The sequence below is a fragment of the Neophocaena asiaeorientalis genome, unplaced genomic scaffold, assembly GCF_003031525.2.
Source record: "Neophocaena asiaeorientalis asiaeorientalis breed wild unplaced genomic scaffold, Neophocaena_asiaeorientalis_V1.1 scaffold91, whole genome shotgun sequence".
Lineage (NCBI taxonomy): Eukaryota > Metazoa > Chordata > Mammalia > Artiodactyla > Phocoenidae > Neophocaena > Neophocaena asiaeorientalis.
This window is the reverse complement of record NW_020173198.1, coordinates 291,828-314,867: the sequence shown is the minus strand read 5'-3', so window position 1 is coordinate 314,867 and position 23,040 is coordinate 291,828. Positions and strand designations below refer to the sequence as shown.

Genomic DNA, 23,040 nt, shown 5'->3' with positions numbered 1-23,040 from the left:
GATATTGTATAGTATTTGTCTTTCTCTGTCTGACTTATTTCACTACACATAATATTCTCTAGGTCCATCCACGTTGCTGCAAATAGCAGTGTTTCATTCATTTTTTTTTAGCTAATACTCTATTGTGTGTATATGTGTGTGTGTGTATATGTATGTATATGTGTGTATATATATATACACACATATACACACACACACATATACACACACACATTTTAATCCGGTCATCTGTTGATGGGGCACTTGGGTTGCTTCCATGTCTTGGCTATTGTAAGTAGTTCTTTTGCCCATGGCAGGCGGACTCTCAACCACTGCGCCACCAGGGAAGCCCTGGTTGTTTGTTTTTTTATTGCTGAGTTTTAAGAATTCTTTCTGTGTTTTGGATAACCGTCCTTTATCACGTGTCTTTTGGAAATATTTTCTCTCAGTCTGTGGTTTATCTTGTTTTCTTGACTTTGTGTTTCATAGAGCAAATATTTTTAATTTTAATGAAGTTCAATTTATCAGTTATTTCTTTTGTGGATTGTGTCTTTGGTGTTATATCTAAAAAGTCATTACCATATGCAAGGTCATCTAGGTTTTCTCCTGTGTTATCTCCTGGGAGTTTTATAGTTTTGCATTTTACATTTAGGTCTAGTTGTCTAGATGGTTGTTGTCTAGGTGGTGGGGAGGCAGATTCCTGGTTCTTCCTACTCTACCATCTTCCCTGAATCCTCTCTGTTCATTTTTTTCCCTCTTTGTTGTTCAAATGGGGTAATTTCTACTGAACTGTCTATATGTTCGCAACTCTTTTCTTCTGTCAACTCTATTTTGTTATTAAGCCTACATAGTGAATTATAAAATTTCATATATTTTTCAGTTCTAAAATTTTCATTTGTTTACTACTTATAATTTTCTGTCTCTTTCCTGAGAACTTTTATTATTCCATTCATTTCAAGAATGTTTAAAGAAAAAGAATGTTTGTGTATATCTTGTGTTGTAATAATAGCTACTTTAAAGTTTTTGTCTGATAATTCCAACATCTGGGTCATGATAGATTTGGTATCTGTTGATGAACTTTTCCCTTGAGAATGAGTGATATTTCCCTCATTGAGATAATTTTAGATTGTATCCTGAACATTTTGGATATTATATTGTTTAGAACTCTGGATCCTGTGAAATGTCTCTGGTTAATGTTGCTTTTTTTTGTTTCTTTTAGCAGGTGGTCATCCAGTTATATTCACACCTCAAGTCTGTCTTGGCTTACATGGCAAGGATTTCAATATCAGTTTAGATTTTAAACTGTTTGTTCTGCTGCTTTGGATCTTTTTTGCCTATGAGACTGGAGTTATTTTAACTTGTTCACTTCTCAGTGTGTTTGCTGTGCTGGGTCTCTGCTCTTTGTTGTTTGCGGCTGTTCTACACATGAATACCTTGGGCTAAACCTAAGATTTGTGCTGATTGGTACTCAAATTTAGGGAAATCCTCTCTCTTGCTCTTCTCTCTGGGATTGCCCCCAGACTCTCAGGCGCACATGTGCCCCCCTTTTTAGGCCTCTGGCCACAAGTACTAGATTTCTCTCATCATTTTAGCTGCCTTTGTTTGCATTTGTTACTGGTGCCACCCTTGGGGCAAAGAAGGTAGGAAAAAAGAGGAGAGGGGAAAAAAAGATATTCCTTGGCACTCTGGACCACAGTGGCTCCCTTCCTGGATATACCCACTGCTAGGGCTCCCTGAGGAACTGCCCTCGAGTTGTGGGCTTTACCTAGATCTCCAGATCTCTGGGGCCCCTTTTCCCAATCTTCTGGCCAGATGGAATTTCTCTTGGAGTTTCAGCTCCATGTGAAACTACTGCTGTAGGGCAGTACTGCTAAGGACAGTCCTGAGGATCAGGGCTTATGAGAGAAAGGAGGAAAAGAAAGAAACTCACATCCATCCCCCACACCAACTAGTTCTTTTTTTTTTTTTAAAAATATTTATTTTAGGCCTTCCCTGGTGGCACAGTGGTTGGGAGTCCGCCTGCCGATGCAGGGGACGCGGGTTCGTGCCCCAGTCCGGGGGGATCCTGTGTGCCACGGAGCGGCTGGGCCCATGGGCCGTGGACAATGGGCCTGTGCGTCCGGAGCCTGTGCTCCGCGGCGGGAGAGGCAGTGAGAGGCCCGTGTACAGCAAAAAAAAATTATTTTCTTTATTTATCTTTGAACGCATCGGGTCTTAGTTGCAGCACAGAATCTTTGTTGCAGCGTGCAGGCACTTTGTTGCGGCACGCGGGTTTTTCTCTGGTTGTGGCGTGTGGGCTTCAGAGTGCAAGGTTCTTCGCTGTGGCACGTGGGCTCTCTAGTTGAGGCGTGCGGGCTCAGTAGTTGAGGTGCGCGGGCTTAGTTGCCCGGCGACATGTGGGATCTTAGTTCCCCAACCAGAGATTGAACCCGTGTCCCCTGCATTGGAAGGCGGATTCTTAACCACTGGACTACCAGGGAAGTCCCACCAACTAGTTCTAGCTTTCTTCAAGTTTTGTTTCCCTTTCCAGTCCACCTACTTTTGTTTTCAGAGTCCAGGTTTTTGCTTTTGTGTTTTGTCTTGCGTTTGTTGTTGTTGTAAACAACAGAAAGAGTCTTTAGTGGGTTTACTCCATCTTGTCTACAACAGAAGTCCTAATGGTCGATTTTTAAGACCTCTTCTCAGCTGTTTGCCTGGTGTTTTGCTTCGCAATCCCTACATCTTTTCTGCTATAAATATGCACCTGGCTACTATTCAGTTGCCTTGCAAGCTGATTCATGATTGGCCATAATCTATATATATTTCAAGTAGACTGTAATATTCAGGGGAGGATTTATTTCAGTTCTCTTTTTCCATTTGTGATCCTAAATTTGAAGATTTGTAAAGTCCTTTTTGACCCTTTAATGTCTACTTTTCCTTAAATGGTTGATTCCTGGGACAGATGAACATGCCAGGGTTCTTATTGACACACAGGTTATCTATGACTGTAGGAAGCAAAAGCTGCAGGCAGTGTTGTTCTGAAAACAACAGTAGAGGGGGCCGGCAGGCTTCGTTCACTGTCCCTGGGCCCGGCTCCTCTGGGAGGTAGCCAACTATTGCAGCCCACTGGAATTCATTTGGCCTCAGTGCCTGGTGACTCAGGGGGCTGCTTGCCATATGCTATCAAGACCTGGATCATTTTGTGCTAGCCAGTACAGTTTAAGACAGGAATCACATTTATAACAAAAACTGCTGTGAAGTGCTCTTTAATTCTTATTTCTGAATATCCCGATAGAGTTTTTCTCTACCATTCTCTCAGGAAGAGGAGATTCAAGATAATAGCCCTTAAGTGGTCTGGTTCTAGTAGTGCAAACTGGAGCTGCATTAATTTCCTTAAAAGCCTCCATTGCTAGAGTTCTTGAAGGTTTGGGAGGAACCATGTTTCATTTGACTTTATAGCTTTATTCAGCAAAATGGTAGTTTTGAGACTCAGCTTAAAATCACTTTGACACTAAGTCCTATGTCATTTTTTCCTGTAGCATGTTAATTCCCCAAGGCATTTGATTCTCTAATCATTTAAATTTTTTTGCTTGAGGTACTTTGTTCTTAAGAAGTGCAGCCTGGCTTGCAGCCCCAGGTCTCATCCTGAGGTCTCCTTAGGATGTACAGCCATGTCTGCCAGGAGTAGAAGGACTTGCCTTTGAGACCCAGGTCTGTAAATAACCCATGTGCAGCAATGAAGACCCAATGCAGCCCAAAATAAGTAAATTCATTAAAAAAAAAAAAAAGTGGTCAGCATGGAGCTCCCTGCGCCCTTTAATGAGAACAGTTTTGGTGACCAGTTGTGGGGGGAGCTAAAGTGCAGTGAATTAAGTGGAGAGAAAGTAGAGATGATAAAAATAAGCCTGATTATGAAGTCAGGGGGCATGTTTGTAACCACCGCCCCCAGAACTGGCACCTGCAGTACGTGTGGTTCTGGGACTTGACTTCAGCAGGGCTCAGCTCCTGGGGGTGCAGAGCAGAGAACTTGACTGGTTGGTTTGACTCCAGGTTGGGGTTTTTCAGGGAGTAGCTGTAATGATTTTGTCGGTAGAAGACTTATTCTTTTTGCAACTGTAGGAACATTTCCAGCATTTCAGAGCCTGGCAGGATAATTACTGTTCAATAAACTGAGTTCTGTTGCTTTGATTGATTTGTAGCTGAGATGTTCATTTATCCAGCCATGTCTTTTCCTACTCTTTATTCTTTATTCATGCTGTTAGATGATGGTGGTTAAAATAAATAATTTTGTTTTGAGTGAGGATTCATATTTTCCAACTCAGCTGGTCCTTCAAAGCTGCTTGCTTATTCCTAGTCTTATTCCTAGTCTCCTCCTTACTCGATTCTCTGCAGCTTTTAGTCCTGTTAACCCTCTTCACGTCCAGACCTCTCAGATGGTGACCTCACTTTTGCTTCACTGAGAAAACTATCCAAAATGAACTCATTTCCCTTCACATCTCCTTAAATTTGCTTTTTCTTTCCCCATTGCTGTGATCTCAGTGAAACATGAGCCTTTTCACGGAAACTTTGAACTTTTGTTTTTTTTGAGGGTCTTTTCTTTTCTCTCCTGTAATTTCAGCCTCTCCACCTGCTTGTGTTCTTAGCCGACAAACATGCTTCAGTTTCCCTTCAGAACCTGCCCTCCTCAGGCCATAATTGCTTTTTTACTTCTCTCCTGTCAAGAGCTCATTTCTGTCCATGACACTGAGCTGAACCAGACCCACAGCCTCCATGAACGGCAGGGGTCAGTATCCACCACAGCCAGCCTACCCTGCGCAGCCTCCTGGGAATCCGGTGTACTCTCAGACTTTGCATCTTCCTCAGGTTCCACCCTGTACTGATGCTTCACCTGCCTGCTCAGAGGTCTGCCATCCGAGCTTTGTGCACTCAGGGGCTGCCACAGTCCCCACCGTGTCAGCTGCTTTTCCTGGCACCTCACGGTATCTTCCCACGGCCTAGTCTGTGGCCGTTGGCCTTTTAGGTTGCAGAGTCCCCATGGCTTAGTATCTGGTTGGTCCCATCTCCAGGTGGTTCAACAGTGCCGGTGGGAGGAGGGTGTGATGAAGGTTCCAGATTTGGAGCTGAGGCTACTGCTGGCACGGTTCCTCCTGCAGCACCGGGTATCCTCCCACTGCGCGGCTTGCAGTCATGCAGGGAGCCCATGTCCTTGTAACTCAGTGGAAGAGAAACTTCTCCATGGGTGGCTCAGATGGTGACTACACCATCCGGTGAGGAACCAAGGCCACCTCTGTGCCAGGAAAGACATCACATAGCTTCTCACAATATAACTGCTTTAGTCACATTAACCTGAAGTTGCGGTTTAGACACATGTTGTTGAGGTGTCTTTCTGGTGCCCAAACTTTCAATCACTTTTCAAACTTAATAAGAAACCATATATATAGTAGTAGCATTACTGCCCTGAAGCATTTTGATATAGGGGGGTGTATCCATTCATAAAATGAATGTGAGTGAAGCAGCCCTAGGGACCTTCCTTTAGTTTCTCTGGAGTAATACTGTACCATACTGGTCTTTGCTTTTAGTAATAAAACATGAAATTAGGTTTGGAGAGAACTTTGATCTTCTGATTAAAGTTGCCAGATTATTCTGATTGGTCTTTAATCTCCTGTAAGTCTTTGATTTTTATTACTTGTTATAAATGAAATACATTGGTTGTCTGCCTTTTCCTTTCCACCCTTTGCCCTAATCCCACCCTTTACCCTAGTCTTCCATTCCCTCCCACCAGTCTCCATTGAATCAGTGGTGCAGGACAGAAAGCAGTCAGACCCATTTCCTTCTCTCCTTGCACTTCTCCCACTTGTCGTCTTTTAACTAGTCTTTTATAAGGATCCTCTGAGACTCCCTCTGTGCCCTAAGCACAGACCCCTTTATTTCCACTTTGGATCTCCTTAGGCAGAAGTGGAGAGTGCCTTTGGACCCTCCTTAAAGATCATCTCTTTATACATGAACCAAACCCAAATTTGCTTTGTTGCCAGAAAAACAACTTTTCCTGATATCAAAGCATATCAATAGAAACTGTACTGAAACAGTTTAAAATAAGAGGGGCAACAAGGAGGATGCCTTTGAAAAACCTGATGACTTTAGAGCCAAATTAAGGGGAGTTTTCAGATCACAAATTGGTTACAATTTATTGTCAGAGTGCCTGATGTGGCCACTCATGGCTCCCAAGAATTCCTAAGCTGGGTTAATGGGGTCATATTGTGAATGTCTCACTCCAAAATGACTTGAGTCCAGTGAAATCTCACTAGGGCTAAGAATATTTCGGGATCCTTAATCTTTTGATTTTTGTTTTCTGAAATTGGATTTTATTTTACCTTATAATTTCAGTTCACCTAAATTTTGTGTTCTCTACATGTTATGTTTGTTGTGGAAGTTCAGTGTTGTATGTCTTTAGCTGCACTGTGGTGCATCTGTCTTATGGGTTTTTTATACTAAAAATGTAGAATAAAGACTGTTTTGAAGATTTGAATAAAGTGATGATAATTGAATTACAAAGAAAAAAAAGAGGTATTTCCTCCACAGTTATTCCCCAGTCCCCACACTCCAGTTGTCACCGTAACTGTTTATTCCACTGAACTACTTGCCCAGGCCACCAGTGCCCTCCTTTTTGGCAAATCCAGTGACTTCTGTACCATTAACCTACTTTCCTCTCTTCAGCATTTGACATTGTTGATAATACCCTCTGTCCTGAACTTTTCCTCTCTTGGTTTCCATCACACCACTGTCCTAAGTTTTTCTTTTTCTCTTTTCACTCCTTGCTCCTTTGCTGATTTCTCTCCCGGCCCCTTGAATGGAGGTGTTTTATGGTGTTCTGTCTGGGTCTTCATTTACTCAGCAGCTGGTCTCTGGACTACGATTTCCACTCTCGTGGTTTCACATAACTCCTTGATAATAAAGCCAGCTCTGTTCTTTTTCTTTAGTTCTAGACCAAACTAGAACTAAAACTAGACAGGCTGTTCGACTGAGACCTCTTCACTGTGGTTCCAAAAGTACCACAAACTCAAATTCAAATTTTCAATTAATACATTTTTTCCAAACAGGCTAAACATCTGACAGTAAGCCTTAACTCTCGCATTTCCTTCACCCCACCCCCCGACCCAACCTAGGCAGTTGTCAGGTCCTGTTGACTGTACCTGAAGGTGACCAGGAGCATTTCGCAGGTCCAGACTCTCACTTCCTTTCCTGCTGCTGCTGCCGCCACCCAGGTTCACAACTTTTGAGTGTTACAGTGTCTCTGCCTCCATTTTCTCAGGTGTTCTAGGCCCAGCAAGCCACTCCTTCCTTCACTTGCTCTCCAGTGTCTACAGAGTAACATCTGGCCTGTTGGTAGTCAGGGCCCTTTGTGACCTTGTCCCAGATGGCTCTTTCAACCTGTGTCCCACAGCCTCTCTAGCAGCCATTTCCTGAAACTCCATGAATTTTTGTTCTTCTGGGTGTTTACTTGTACTGTTCCTTCCCTGACCGCCCATTCCTCTTTTCCTTTTTGCCTAGAAAATCCTTAAGGGTGCAGTGCAAGAGTCGTCTCTTCTCTGAAGTCTAGAGTGAATGTTTGGGGGACTGTGAGGAGTGGAGTTTAACTACAGCCGCCTTTTTACTGTGACTACCGTTTACGGGGAAATCACTGTGTGGGTCGTCATTATGAACACTATGAATGGTTATGGACATGGGCTTTCATCACAGAGTCCCAGCTCTGCCATTTACTAGCTGTGTAACCTTGGACAAAGTATTTCTTTACCATCTCAATGTCAAGTTTGAGGGTTAAATGTGCTTGCTATATGGAAGGTATGCAGTAAGTGGTAGCTGCTCCTGCTATAAATGGTAAGATTTTCATCCCTCATAATCTCCTTATGAGATCAGTAAGTACTGTTGTCATTCCTGTTTGACAGGTGGTGAAACCAAGGCTTAGGGAGAACTGGGTATCTGGTACTGCTTCCCCAAACACCTGGCTGTGGAAATTGTGGCTTATTCATCACTTTATTCCAGAATTGTTTATTGAATTGAAAGATGAAGTTGGAGGGACTTCCCTGGTGGTGCAGTGGGTAGGACTCTGTGCTCCCAGTGCAGGGGGCCTGGGTTTGTTCCCTGGTCAGGGAACTAGATTGCACGTGAGTACCGCAACTAAGAGTTCACATGCCACAACTAAGGAGCCCGCCTGATGCAACTAAGACCTGGTGCAAACAAACAAACAAATAAATAAATAAATTTTTAAAGAAAGAAAGAAAGAGGAAGCTGGAGCTCCAGGATCAGATTGAGAGAGAAATGTAGAAATTGTCACCTGCACAAGGGTGGTAATTGAAGCCACTTTCTTTCAAGTCCTATCATCTTTGAGAGTCCACACATTTCAACCACCCCTTCAGCAAGGAGCTGTAAATTGTGACAGATGATAACGAGTATCTTCACTGTTACTTAAATCTTTTGTTGAAATTTCCTTGTATTTGTCTTCTCTCCCCAACTGGATTGTAAGCTCTTTGAGGGCAGAAGACTGTGTCTTATACTACTGTGTATTAACTCCTGTCCCCGTAGAGTCCTTGTTTTTGTTTACTAAGATAACAGGCCAAGTCTGAATAACATTTACTCTTAATCTCAAAAAGGAATTCTCAACCATTTCTAAGTGATGACCAACCAAGATGATTTTGTCAATCTTTTACTTTCTATAACTTGGATTAAGAAAGCATTATTCACATTTTCCAAATAAAATGTATTAAAACTACACCTGTGCTATCTGCTGTCAATCCATTTCTTGTAATCCAAGCCTCTGTACCATTAGGATTCTAATACACATTTGTGCCCTTGAGTAAGAGTCACTGATATAGGACTCTCTTACTCCCATTCTTTTGTTTTACAGTTGAAGAAACTGAGGGCCATGTTCCAAGTTGTTCTTCCATTTGTTATCTGACAGAGTGTTCTCTAAACAGCTTGGTCAAGACTCAAAATCCTTAGGGGTATGAGAGTTTTAAATGCTCTGTACTTTTCTTTTGACAGAGCTGAAAAGCTTCAGCTGTTGAATCACAGGCCAGTGACTGCTGTTGAGATCCAGCTGGTGAGTGAAGGAGGCTTGAATTTGGGCGGGTTAGTTTCTGGGTCTGAGATGTAGAAAGGGTCCTAAAGGCTGAGCTCAGACAAGCCAGGAACTGCCATTACTTGAAAAGACTACCAGACCACCCATTCTGTAAGTGAAAAGAACCCTCACCAATTTGATGCTAGTTAGTATGGACTTCGGGAAAGGGAAGGACTGGAGAAAATTCAATTCCTTCTGTCGGGTCTGGGGCTATGACTTGGCATCTCCTCGTCTCCCCGGTGTCCTACACTATTCTGGCCATTGCTTCCCTGTAGAGGTTATTGCCAACCAGGTAAAAACATTAGATTCGACATGACTGGTGTTTATCTCCCCCACTCCCACCCTTTAACCTCCTTCTCCTGTATCTTCTCTTGGTTAATGGAGTGCATGTGCACTTTCCCGCCTGCTCGCTCTCTCCTACCCTTCTGGTCCAGTGTCCCAAGCTAGAAGCCCAGAAGTCACTCCCTTCCCTTTATCTCCTAGTTAGTCAGTCAGTCCCAGGTTCTCTTGCTTCTCTCTCCTCTTGTTCGTTCTTCTCTCCGTACCGCACTGCATTAATTCCTGTAATTGTTTCTCAGCTCGGCTCTTGCACCTGTCCTCTCACCGGTCTCCCTGCCTCCAGTCCAGCCCCCTCCTGTCCATCTTCTACACCACGATCAGAGTTCACTTTCTAAAGCCACACATTTGATCATCTTGTTTCCCCGCGTGAAACCATTCAGTGGAACCTCAACACGTGCAAACAGCATAAAGCTTTAGAATTGGGGAAGCCAGAGTAAAAGGTGGAGATGGTATAAGGAGAGTGTGAAGATGAGGCCCAGTGGTGCAGACCCAGTGGTTGCTGTACTGGCATGTGCCATGCTTTCCTTCCACGTACAGGGCAGAGAGCACTGTTAAGCTCCAAATATTAGGCAGGCCATTCAACTGCGAGTAAAAGAAAAGTTTGGCTGAAGAATTAATAAAATGAGAATAAAGCAGTTTTCAAAGTCAGTTTTAGAAGTATTTAGCTCTTTGTCAAGTTTCCTTCAGAAAAATGTAGAAGAAAATGGCCAAAAATACCTCTGATATTTAGAGTTGCTTAAAAACAAAACAAAAAAACCTTTTTAAAAAAGGATTGTGGAGTATTTAATTTTTGACTAAAACTTTTACTGTCTTCTCAGCATTTTGTTTCTCCCCTTCAGAATGCACCCAAAATTAAATTAGAAGAATTCCTTCCATAAAGGGTGCCTTTCTGGGGGAACTGGGCTTCAGGCTAAGCAGAGATCCTTTTTTTTTTTTTATATATCCTCATTATTCTGATGCTTTCGACTATATTGGAGATTCAGCTTAGAAAAGAGAAAAAACAAAACAGCAAGAAACTGATCCCTGTCCTTCTGGTTTAAGGATCACATGTCATGTCTCCTCCAACTTTAATCAGCAACATATGTTATTCATGGCTTAATGACAGATGGAGAGAAGAGATGAGGAGGATTAGCATGACCTCATCCCAGAGCCTGTAGAAAGCTCTCATTACCTGATAAGATTAGCTGCTATTAAGATTGCCCGCTCTATGCCAGACTTGGTGCCAGGGGCTTTGTATACGTCACCTTTAATGCCCTCACCATAGTCTTGGTTAGTGAGTGGCTGAGTGGGTCTGATTCAGAAACCTTACTCTGTTCCTCCAAGCCATGTGCTTCTACATGGTGAGGAGAAAGGTGTGTGTGTGGCATCCCCTCCTTTCCACAGGTAGATAGGCCTTGTTAAAAACTAGGTGTGTTATTTCCCAGCAGTGGGACTGTTTTTTGGCCAGATTTTTCCCAGCCTGGGATTTGGCTACAAAGGGTTAGCAAATCATTTACCAAGATTTGTAGCAGTGTCTCTTCTCACCAGAAAGGGATAAGAAATGAGGTTTTCCCTAGAGTGGAAAGTGCAGAGGACTTGAGAATTTCCCTGTGTTAACCTTACAGCCACTTATTCTCCCTGGGTCCAGAAGTGATCCCAATATTCAGCATTTGTCAGGATTCACTTTTGGAGACTGAAGCTTCTTTTTTTCATTTCAACTTCAGCCATGATTTGTTGTGATCCTCAGATCCACAGCCAGCTGCCTGCTGTGTGTGAGGAAATGAGGAAGCCACCAGCTCTGTGACCTCTGCCATGCCCTGCTATATATTCATTTGGGACCATTTGTGAGTCCTCTGGCCTAAAGACAGGACCGTGACCCCCCTGACCTCACAGGCCACTGTCCTGAACGGCACTGCCATCTGTGCCTATTGTAGTTTAGTGATTGTAAAAAGGCTTGAATTACATAGTTCCATGCTTAAATTATGTTCTCCTTTGGTCCTTACTATAGGCGTTACTTTTGTTTTACTTTAGAAAAACTCAAACTATATAGAGGTTAAGTGAACCGTTCTGGGTCATATAGCTAGAAGTGTCTGCTGCTGTTAGACTTTGCGTTGTTTTGAGGAAAGTAGGAGGTTAGGCTTGGCAGCTTAGAGTGAGAAGCAACCATTTTTGGAATGCAGCAGCCCAGTCTGACAGCCCTGATAACCAGTGTGATCTTCATCTATGATAAAAAATTTATCATTTATGTTGACCTGCCTACAAAAACTTTGTATTTTTACATTTCATTTGCCCTTACATTCAGAACAACTTGAACCCTTTAATGTTTGGGAATGTTGAGACGGTGCTTTGCATTTCTTTATTTGGGCTGTTTCTTCTGTGTTGGAAAGAAAAGCTGAGGAATAATATAGTTATTATTTACTCTAGCGATCCAAGAGGGGTTAGTAAGTTTTTGGTTTCTGCAAGTTTCTTTTTTGTGTATATTTCATTCTGCTTAGTACAGCTCAGGTTTTCTTCCTGTGACTGGGAAAGAAAATTTCCCGACTCTATCCCTGAGGGTTGTTTGCTGATAAAGGCTTCTGCTCTCGGCAAATTTGGCAAAATTAGTAAAGCTTGTCAGCCCTGTTGCTAAGAACACACCTAGATGAAACTGGATCTGTCAGACCCAGAGATTGGGATGCAAGAAGGTGGCCTGTCAAAATCCTCTCTGTTTGGTTTTCTAAAAAGAGCCCTCAGAGGTCATACAACCAAACTTTCAAACCAGTGGACTCTGGTGTGCCATACAATGTCTCTAAGAGAGGAAATGATAGAAACCTCTTACTTGAGGCCGTGATATTCTAGAAGGAGCTGGGACTCAAAGTCTCAAAAGACCTTGCACTGCTTGCTGTGAGATACAGATCACGTTTTCCTTGTGATGCGGAGCCTCCATATACTTGTCTGTAAATTGTCCTCATTTTATGTACAGCATCATTGAGAAGAGAAGCTCTGGTGGCAGTGATTGTAGGAAAACCCCTGGTCCACTGTGGAGCACAGATAATGGAGGGAGGTTGTCACTGGTCTAACAACAGTCTAAGTCTCCTTCACCCTCTTCCCCTGAGGAAACAGTTCATCATCAACTGTGTGTGCCAGTTATTCATAAACTTGGAGACACTTTTCTCCCAAATAGAGATCATTTTTTCCTCAAGATTAAATTATCAAGTCAGATATATCCCTCCTTCCTCCTCCTTCATTCTTTGGAGGCGGTGTATGTTAGAGTATTTCCTTTTACAGACCGTAATTTTACATGGCTGATTGTAAAAGTGGGCTTTTGAGGATTGTTTCTTGTTCAGTAGAGAAGTTACATGGAACCTTTGAATCTTTAGAATATGGTCATTTTATTTCACAGTATGATGGGAAGAAGCCCCATTGGTTCACCTGGATCTTTACTCTAGAACACCCAGGATTATTATCTAGTTGTGGAAACATTTTTGGACTGAGGTGAATGAAGAGACCAATGGTTTGCCAGGACTTTGATCTTGGGCATGTCACCTGGCTTCTTTAGATTCTGTACTGTTGTTTGTGAAGCTAGGCAGTCAGACTGAAGTCCTTTTGAGGATTGTGAGCCATGCTTTACTCAAATCTGCCAGGATTTCTTCCTGAAACTCCTTTTGGTCTTAGTTGCCAGATTTCAGAGATTGTTATGCCACAGGGTAGGACCCTGGACACCTTTAACTGAGAAAGCTATTTGTGATAGATGGCTAATGCCACCAAGTGAGCGTGGTTAAGTAACTTGACCGCCTGCATACTGCTTTTACAGAGGTGGTTGATGACATCATGTTTGTATTAATTAACATATTGAGAATTAGAGGTGAGGCCACAAATCGTGGATATCATCTGTGTGTTCAGATATCCAGGACCATGTCAGAAACTGGGCTCTAAGTGGACCTTTGATGGGGTGGTGGGAGATTGTTTCCCAGCCATCACTCATCAGACTCCTGCATTCCCAGGAGATGACCAAGGCCACGGTGTGTGTGTTAGATTGTAGGTGTTAGAGATGGGCAGGTCTGGCTTGGGATTGTAGTTCTGCCCTTTGCTGGACTTGCTGTGAGGTTTAAAAGAAATAATGGGTGTGAAGTGCAAGGCGCAGTGCCAGGCGCAAGAGCTCCCTGATGGGCCTTGTCAGTGTTGGTAGTAGTGAGGAATAGAAAAACATACAGGCCATTTGGCACATAGCGGGCAGTCATCAGATGAGTTGTTGATACTATTCATGAGTTACAGATGGGCTTGTTGTTATATACAAAAGTATATAAAATGCCATTTCTCTCCCCAGAGGTGAGTTTTCTTTGCATAAACAGCATATTCGTGTGTGTGTGTGTGTGTGTATGAGTGTGTGTGTGTGTGTGTGCACGCATGTGTGTGTATGAGTGAGTAGAGAACTGTTAGGCTTTGCTTTTTAAGGAAAAATGCTAACCTGCAACTCGCTTTTTTCACTGACCCGTTTGGAGCGGCCACATCAGCTTACCCTGGAGTTTGAGCTGGCTTCTCTCTCCCGTGGAGCCAAGATGGAAAGGACCTAGAGACCCCGGGCAGCTCAGGAGCTAGGTCCTGAGCTCTGTGCTGAGGGGCTGGGCCGGGACCAGGAACAACATGGGCAGGGCCCTGTCTGTGAGGCCCCATTGTAACTCCTGGAGGGTTTTCTTTCCTTCTGCAGATGGTGGAGGAGAGTGAAGAACGGCTGACAGAGGAGCAGATAGAAGCTCTGCTCCACACCGTCACAAGCATCCTCCCTGCGGGGCCAGAGGCTGAGCAGAAGCAAAATACCAGCGATGACGTGACAATGGATGAAGAGGACCCAGCATAGAAGAGCACAACTGGCCCAAGTGTCTCGTGAAGTTGAAAGGCCCAGCAGCCATTTCCCAGACGTTCAGAGGATTATTTATTTGGTTTTACCTTCTATCCCAACAGGCCTGATTTCCTGGTTAGTTGGGTAAACCACAAAAATAAGCCTTTCTCAAAAACAAGCTAAAAAGAAATCCTTGTGCCTCTGAAAGAAGAAACGTGGTGGATAGGCTGAGGTTGTCAGGGCAGAGAGCTAAAGAGAGGAAGAGTGAGTCCAAGAGGACAATACTGTGGAACTCTCTGTGGTAAAAATATTTCTTCTGTGGCCTTTGCCATGGTTGTGGGAAGGTCCCTGTACACAGCTGGTAAAATACTTGCACTGGCTTTGATGGGCCATATCCTAATTAATTTCATCTGCTTCCCCAGGAGCTTCCCAAGCAGGCATGCAGAGCACTGCTAGGATGAGAGCTGAGTTACGAGAATCCTGTTGGATGGCTAAAAACTCCCGAAGCAGCAAATAGTTGCTCTAAGTTAAAATGAGCCACTGAACTGGGCTCACCTTAGAGGAATCTTTTCCTTGAGAACAGCAGAGATAAGAGAACGCCTGGACAACTCTTCATTAGGTCTAAAGGCCCCTTTCCTCTGCTGGCATGGGCTTTGTTTACAGCTCACTAATTAGTCTTAAATGGTAGAGCACCAGCTCGCTCCAGTTGAAAAGAGGCACTCCAGACTGAATGACCATGTCACCTGCCTTTCTGAATACCTTCAGTTTCCTGCCCTGTGACAGGCTCTGCCTGTTGAAGCCAGGTGAGCTTCATTTGCACAATGGGCAAATTGTTTGCAGCTTTTAAAAAGGGCAATTCCCTGGGGTTCCAGTGGTTAGGACTCTGCACTTTCACTGCTGAGGGCATGGGTTCAATCCCTGGTCGAGGAACTAAGATCCCACAAGGTGCAAATTGTGGCTCGAAACAAAAAAAAACCCAAAAATGGAGAGGGTACAGTTATGTAGCTCTTTTTGTGGATGGAACATGAAGAGCTAGAGGTTAATTACTAAGAATTTGAATTTTTTGACTGTTGCATCAGTTTTTGAATTTAAAATATTAGAATAATTACCGTGTGAAGGACTTGTTAATATTCAGGCTTTGGAGAGTTTAGTAGCCTCAGACATGTAGTTGCCTTAGATCCTAGGAATATTGTTAAAAATTAATTTCCCATATTCACTCTGCTCCCTATTTGGGGAAGAAAATCCCCATAGACATTAATTTTTCAAATTGGTACTCATGTTGTAAGATCACATTTTCAGTGCTTCTGTTAATTGGATTACTTCCCACCCCTTGGAATTCCCAGGTTATTTCAGCCTCCCCACCACCCCTGCCAATAGGCAGTTATGTTCATCTTAACCTTATCATCTAAAGATCAATTGAGATCTGCTTACAGGCAACGTTGAAATTAACAGGGCATTTATTTTTTATTTTATATTTTTAAAATTAATTTTTATTGGAGTATGTTTGCTTTACAATGTTGTGTTAGCCTCCACTGCACAACAAAATGAATCAGCCATACACGTACAGGGCATTTATATTTTTATTTTTATTTTTATTTTTCATTGCAGAAAGAATTCAGTGAGAGACAAAGTGATAGGTAAGAAGTGGATTTATTTAGAGAGAAACACACTCCACAGACAGAGCATGGGTCATCTCAGAAGGTGATAAAGGCCCAGGGCATTTATTTTTAAATCTCTCTTTTGAGTATCAGGAATTTTACCAGGAGCTGTTGATTTGTCAAGGCGTGCATGTGCTTGTATTATTTTTGTTGCATTTTGACCTTGAGTGTGTTAGGTGCTTTTTCTTCATGGATTTAGGGCTTAATTAGTTAATAATAAATTGTTTGCAGGTGACTGCCAACTTGTGCTATTTTTATAAATCTTTGAAGAAGAGTTTGTTTTGCCATGGATAGGAAGAAATGAAATGAAATCTGACTTAAAAGCTAACATATATATGTATTTTTTTAATTTTAATTTTTTTCTTAAGTTCAATCTATTTAGATCTAAATTTTCTGTTGGATTTCAAGAAAATTTTAAGTTTCTTTATTTGGGACCTGAATTTAGCCTCTGATTAAGTTTCTGATTAAGTCAGACAGGCTCTAGGAGACTTAACCTTTATAAGAAATATGGTCTTTGTAATATTCCCATAGCATTAGTAATCAACATTTCAGAAATAAAAGGTTGTAATTTACACAGAAACTTAACCAGGATCATATCTGGAAAGGAGAGCTGGGAGTCTATGAGACTTGCTTTTCATTTTATGTCCTTTTGTATGGCTTCAGTTTTTGACCAGGTGACTGTTTTATTCTTTAAAAAGAAAAAAAAATGTGTTTATTTCCATGTTGTCCTTGGCCTCTGCAAAAGTTATTAAATGTATAGTGGATAGTTAAGTTATGTCCCAAACATGGAGACTGACACCCAGTCCAGTCACTCTGGGAGACGCAGCACTGAGGGGAATGATCTTTCAAGAAGGTACTGCTGAACTCTTAAAAGATGAAGTTGACTCTCAGAGGTTTATCCAAATAATTTCCTTGCCTCTTTTTGCTTAAAAGTTACTGTATGACCCACTACCACCTCAGAGGACTTGCCACTTATTCAAGGCTTGTTCATAAAATAATGGGTACTGTTTTCCTAATCAGTCATTGTGTAAGCATACCAGCTCTCAAGAGCTTATACCCTAGTGAGAGATGAGAGGATCAATCCTCCCGTATATTCTTTGCTAAATCATTTTCTCCCCTGAAATCAGTTTATTACTGCTTGTGTAAATGTATCATTTCTCAGTAAACTATAAAACAGACCACATACCCTGAAAAGGATCGTCAATCTTATTTAATTACACAATGAACTAAGGGGATAAAAGGAAGCAAAACTGCCCAGAACTGGCCAGAAATCCTTTTACATATTTTAAAAATAAAGGTATAATTCACAGGGACTTCCTTGGCAGTCCAGTGGAAGCTGCACTTAGCCTTCCAATGCGGGGGGTGTGGGTTTGTTCCCTGGTCAGGGAGCTGGGGTCCCACGTGCCTCATGGCCAAGGGGCCAAAACATAAAGCAGAAGCAATGTTGTAACAAGTTTAATAAAGACTTATAAAAGAGAAAAATGTTCCACATCAAAAAGATCTTAAAAAAAAAGATATAATTCATGTACCATAAAATTTATCATTTTAAAATATACCACTCAGTGGTTTTGAGTATAATCACAAGATTATACAATCATCACTACTACCTAATTCCAAAATGGTTTCATCACCCCTAAAAGAAGCCCCATATCCGTTAGCAGTCATTCCCAATTACCCATAGTCCCTGGCAACCAGTAATCTACTTTCTACTTTCTGTCTGTCTGTATTTGCCTATTTTGGACATTTCATGTAAATTGAATCAAACAGTATATGGCCTCTTGTATCTGACTTCTTTCATTTAGCATAATTTTTTCAAGGCTCAAGTGTGTTGTACCATTCCTTTTTATGGCTGAATAATACTTCATTGAAGGGATATACCACATTTTGTTTATCAATTCATCAGTTGATAGACATTTTGGTTGTGTCTACTCTTTGGCTGTTATGAATATGCTGCTGTGAACGTTCATATATAAATCTTTTGTGACTGTTTACCTTTCTTGAATATACATACCTAGGAGTGGAATTGTTGGGTCATATGGTAACTCTGTGTTTAACTTTTATTTTTTTTTAACTAATTTTTTGGCCATGCCTTGTGGCATGCGGAATCTTAGTTCCCCAACCAGGGTTCATACCCATGCCCCCTGCAGTGGAAGCACAGAATCTTAACCACTGGACCACCAGGGAAGTCCCTGTGTTTAACTTTTTGATGAACTACCAAACTGTTTTCCATAGTATATGTACCATTTCATGTTTCCACTAACAACACAAGATGGAATCCAGGGAATTCCCTGGCGGTCCAGTGGTTAGGACTCGGCGCTTTCACTGCCATGGCCAGGGTTCAATCCCTGGTCAGGGAACTAAGGTCCCACAAGCCACGCAGCGTGGCCAAAAATGATGGAATCCAATCTTTCGCTTGTTATTGTCCCTCTTGTTGATTATAGCCAGCCTAGTGTTTGTGAAGTGCTATCTCGTGGTTTTTATTTGTATTTCCCTAGTAGCTCCTAAGGTTGAGCATCTTTTCATGTGCTTATTGGCCACTTGTATATCTTATTTGGAAAAATGCCTATTGAAATCCTTTGCACCTTAAAAAATTAATAGATTTTGTTTTTTCAAGGAGTTTTAGGTTTACAGAGAAATTGAGCAGAAAGTACAGAGAGTTCCTATATAGTCCCTTGTCCCCACCCCTCCCAACACACAGTTTCCCCTATTAACATCTTGCATTAGTGTGGTGCATTTGTTACAGTTGATGAGCCAGTATTGGTACATCGTTACTAAAAGTCCATAGTTTACGTTAGGTTCATTCTTTGTGAACCTAATGTAAGTGCAGAAAGTGCAGTAATGCATACCTAGAATGGGTTTTGACAAATATGTAATATTATATATATAATGTTATATGTGACATCATTACAGTGTCATCAGAATACTTTCAATGCCCTAAAAATACCGTATGTTCCATCTATTCATCCCTCCCTCCCTTCCTCTAAATTGTTGGCAACCACTGATCTTTTCACTGTCTTCATAGTTTTGCCTTTTCCAGAATGTCGTATAGTTGGAATCATACAGTATGTAACCTTTTCAGGTTGGATTTTTCACTTAGGTTACTCCATGTCATTTCATAGCATGACAGTTCATTTGTTTTTAGTATTGAATAATATTCCATTATCTGCATCTACCAGATTGTTTATCCATTCACCTGTTGAAGGAAATCTTGGTTACCGTCAAGTTTTGGCAATTATCAAAAATAGCTGCTATAAACATTTGTGTGCAGGTTTATGTGGACAGAAGTTTTTAACTCATTTGTGTAAATACCAAGGAGTGTGATAGTTGGATCATATGGTAAGAGTATGTTTAGCTTTATAAGAAACTGCCAAATTGTCTTCCAAAGTGGCTGCACCAGTTTGCATCACCACCAGCATGAATGAGAGTTTCTTTTGTTCCACATCCTCACCAGAATTTGGTGGTGTCAGTGTTTTGGATTTTGGTCACTCTAATAGGTGTGCGATATTATCACATTGTTGTTTTAATTTGCAGTTCCCTAAAGATGTATGTTCAGCATCTTTTCATATGTTTATCTGCCATCTCTCTGTCTTTTTTGATGAAGTGTCCCGACTTCTTGCTCATTTTTTCATTAGGCTTTTGAGATTTAAGAAGTTTTTAAAATATATTTTGGAAACTAGTTCTTTATCAAATATGTGTTTTACAAATATTTTTCTCCCAGTCTCTGTGGCTTCTCTTTTCATTCTCTTAACAGTATCTTTCACAGGGCAGAAGTTTTAATTTTAATGAAGTCCATCCTATCCATTTTTTCTTTCATGGTTCATGTTTTTTTGTTGTTGTTGGCCTCACTGCGTGGCATGTGGGATCTTAGTTCTCTGACCAAGGATCAAACCCGCTCCCCCTGCACTGGAAGCGCAGAGTCCTAACCACTGGACCGCCAGGGAATTCCCTCATGGATCATGCTTTTGATATTGTACCGAAAATGTCATCATGAAGCCCAAGGTCACCTAGATTTTCTTCTGTGTTATCTTTTGGAGTTTTATAGTTTTGCATTTTACATTTAAGTCTATGATCCATTTTGGGTTAATTTTTGTAAAAAGTCTAAGACCTTTGTCTACATTCTTTTTTTCGGGGTGGGGGGAGGGTGCTATGCCTCGTGGCATGTGGGATCTTAGCTCCTCTACCAGGGATCAAACCTGCTCTCCCTGCAGTGGTTGCGTAGAGTCTTAACCACTGGACTGCCAGGGAAGTCACTACATTCATTTTTGCATGTGAATATTCAGTTGCTCCAGCACCATTTGTGGAAAAGACTGTCCTTTCTCCATTCAGTTGCTTTTGTTCCTTTGGCAAAGATCAGTTGATTTTCTTTGTGTGGGTCTGTTTCTAGGCTCTATTTTGTTCTATTGGTCTGTTTTCTGTTCTTTCACCAATGTCACATTGCCTTGATTATTGTAGCTTTGTATTAAATCTTAAAGTCATGTAGCATCAGACTCCTAGCTTTGTTCTTCTCCTTTGCCCACTTTTAATTGGGTTGTTTGTCTTTATTGTTGAATTGTAAGATTTCTTTATATAATCTAGATACTAGGCCCTTGGCAGATATATGATATACAGTTATTTTCTCCCATTTTTGGGTTGTCTTTTCACTTTCTTTATGGTGTCCTTTGGAGCACCTAAGTTTTTAATTTAGATAAAATCCAGTATATCTCTTTTTGGTTGTTTTTGCTTCTAATTTTGGCCTCATATCTAAGAATCCATTGCCTAAACCAATGTCATAAATATTTGCTACTGTGTAACTTCTAAAACTTTTATACATTTAGGCCTTCAATCCATTTGAGGTTATTTTTGTATATGGTATGAGGAGGGAGTCCAGCTTCATTCTTTTGCATATCCATTTATCCTAGCACCATTTGTTGAAACCTGTCCCTGTTCCCCGCCGCCCCCCCCCAAAGTATTCTCTCCCTGAAAAGAAAGTGACTAAGTTTCATCGGTCGGTTCCTGTGGACTACTGAGTTATCTGTCATTTTAGGCCCTTATTAAATGTTATGTAATCCACAGCAGCCTCTAGCCCCTTTAGACTTCACTCTACTGTTTAGAACAGGGATCAGCAAGCTTCATCTGTAAAGGGCCAGATAGTATTTTAGCCTTTGCAGGTCATAAATTACCATCACAACTACATAATTCTGCTGTTACAGCATGAAAGCAGCCATGGACAATATATAGATGAGTGGGACTGTGTTCCAGTACAACTATTTACAGAATTGGGCAGTAATCTGTAATTTGCTGATCCTTGTTTAGATGGTTCCAGAGTTGGGAGGAGAAGGTTCCCTCTCCACCGATAATCTTCCTCATGAGGTCCTCATTGTGTTCTGTAGGACATCTGCACTCTTCCCATGGATGCTTCAAGAGCTGGCATGCTGAATCCTGGTGTAGATTCTACCCACTAGCATGATGCAGAAGTCTTAAAGTGTGTTTAGTCTTGACTGTCTTACCTGCCACACACTATGGGGCTGGCTTGAGGATTCTGTGTTCTGTCACATAAGCTATGATTTTAGGTTCAACAAAGGTTTGTTGAGCACATAGTATGTGCCAGGTTCAGTGCTATATCCTTGGGCCATAGAGTCAAACCTCAAGTTGCATATGGCTTGCAAGATAAGACAGGTTAATTTAATGCTTCCACTGTTTTCTCTTGATCCATTGTGTACCCTGTCTGTACTTAATATACCTAAAATAGTCTTTCTTTACATCATGCCCTCAGCTCAAAAACTGAAAGTCTTCCTATGACATTGAGAATAAAAAATCTATATGACATGAGCAAAATGGAGAGCTAGGAAGCTCCAACCTCTTGTTCCACAACAGAGACATCAAAAACAACCAAAAGCTAGCTAAAGTGAGCTTGTGCGAGCTCTGGAAAACAGTCAGAGGCCTACAGTAACCAAGAATGGCCAATCAAGAAAAAGCTACATTCAAAATGGTAGAAAATTTTGTGGAATTTTTGCTCACCCTTGTCCCCTCACCTCTGGGCAATCTTGCTCTGGAGGAGGCAGAAGCCCCTTTCTCCGTTCCCTCCTTCAAACTGAAGGGAGCAGAGCAAACCTTATTTGCAGTATTCTAACTTGTCTGGGAGCTGCCTGAAGAACTAGTTTCTGTTTCCCCTAATTGGATCTCTGCAGGGGAACTCAATAGAAAGTGACAATAATTGCTTATAAAATCAGTAGAATTAGACTCACAGGACACCTAAGACAAGACACTGTGGGTGGAGACATACAATAGACTATCTAAGGCCCCAAGGAGAAATGAGTAAGACTCTGTGTAAGACATATAAAAGCAATTTGTATAGAGAGAAATCACAAAAGGTACACAGATCCAGGTGAGATGTATGCTAAGAACAGATCTGAAGACTTAGCTTTCTACTTTGGCTGATCCTAAGGCTCACAACATATCCTAATCAGTAAACGATTTTGCTGGCATAGACCCAGTTTGCCAAGGCCAGGAGAGGTGGTTGTTTTTTCAAATGCCCAATTTTCAACAACAAAAAAATTGCAAGGAACAGGATAGCCTGGCCTATTCAAAGGAAGAAAATGAAGTGCAGGAACCTTCCCTGAAGAAACATAGGTATCAGACTTACTAAATAAAGACTTTAAAACAACTGTCTGAAATAAAGAGTTAAAGGAAGACATACAAAGGACTATAGGAAATCAGGAAAATGATATATGAATAAAATGAGAATAGTAACAAATTATAAAAAGGAAACATTCTGGAGCTGAAAAATACAATAACTTAATTGAAAATTTCACTGAGGGTTCAACAACAGATTTGAGAAGGCAGAAGAAAGAATCAGCACAGGAGCAAAAAAGGAAAACAAACAGATCCTTAGGGACTTAGCACATCAACAAGAGGACCAATATATGTATATGCAAGTACCAGAAGAAGAGAGAAAGAGGAAGAGATTATTTGAAGAAATATTGGCCAAAAGCTACCCAAATTTGTGAAGACATGCATCTACAAATCAAAGAAGTTTAAAATCCAAGTAGGATAAATCCAGAAAGACCCACACCAAGACACATTGTAATCAAACTGTAGAAAAATAAGGACAGTGTTGAAAGCAGCAAGAGAAAGGTGACTAGTCACGTGCAAGGGATCATCAATAAGATTATCAGTTAATTTCTCAGCAAAAA

At 41.4% G+C, this 23,040-nt stretch overlaps 1 protein-coding gene and 1 pseudogene across 5 annotated transcripts in view; both read left to right on the top strand.

Annotated features, from left to right (window-relative positions):
- CRCP (CGRP receptor component) overlaps window positions 1–23,040 on the top strand; it is a 95,145-nt gene that overhangs the window by 42,053 nt on the left and 30,052 nt on the right. For 3 of the 5 annotated variants that reach the window (XM_024744227.1, XM_024744229.1, XM_024744228.1), the window contains 2 exons: window positions 8,998–9,055; window positions 14,079–15,787. In XM_024744227.1, the coding sequence (XP_024599995.1) occupies window positions 8,998–9,055; window positions 14,079–14,228 (208 nt within the window). In that variant the 3' untranslated portion in view covers window positions 14,229–15,787. Of the gene's footprint in view, window positions 1–8,997; window positions 9,056–14,078; window positions 15,788–23,040 lie in introns of those variants that run through there. The other 2 variants (XR_003003193.1, XR_003003192.1) reach the window with 1 other exon arrangement.
- Window positions 2,373–8,100, top strand: LOC112399207 (DAZ-associated protein 2 pseudogene; annotated as a pseudogene).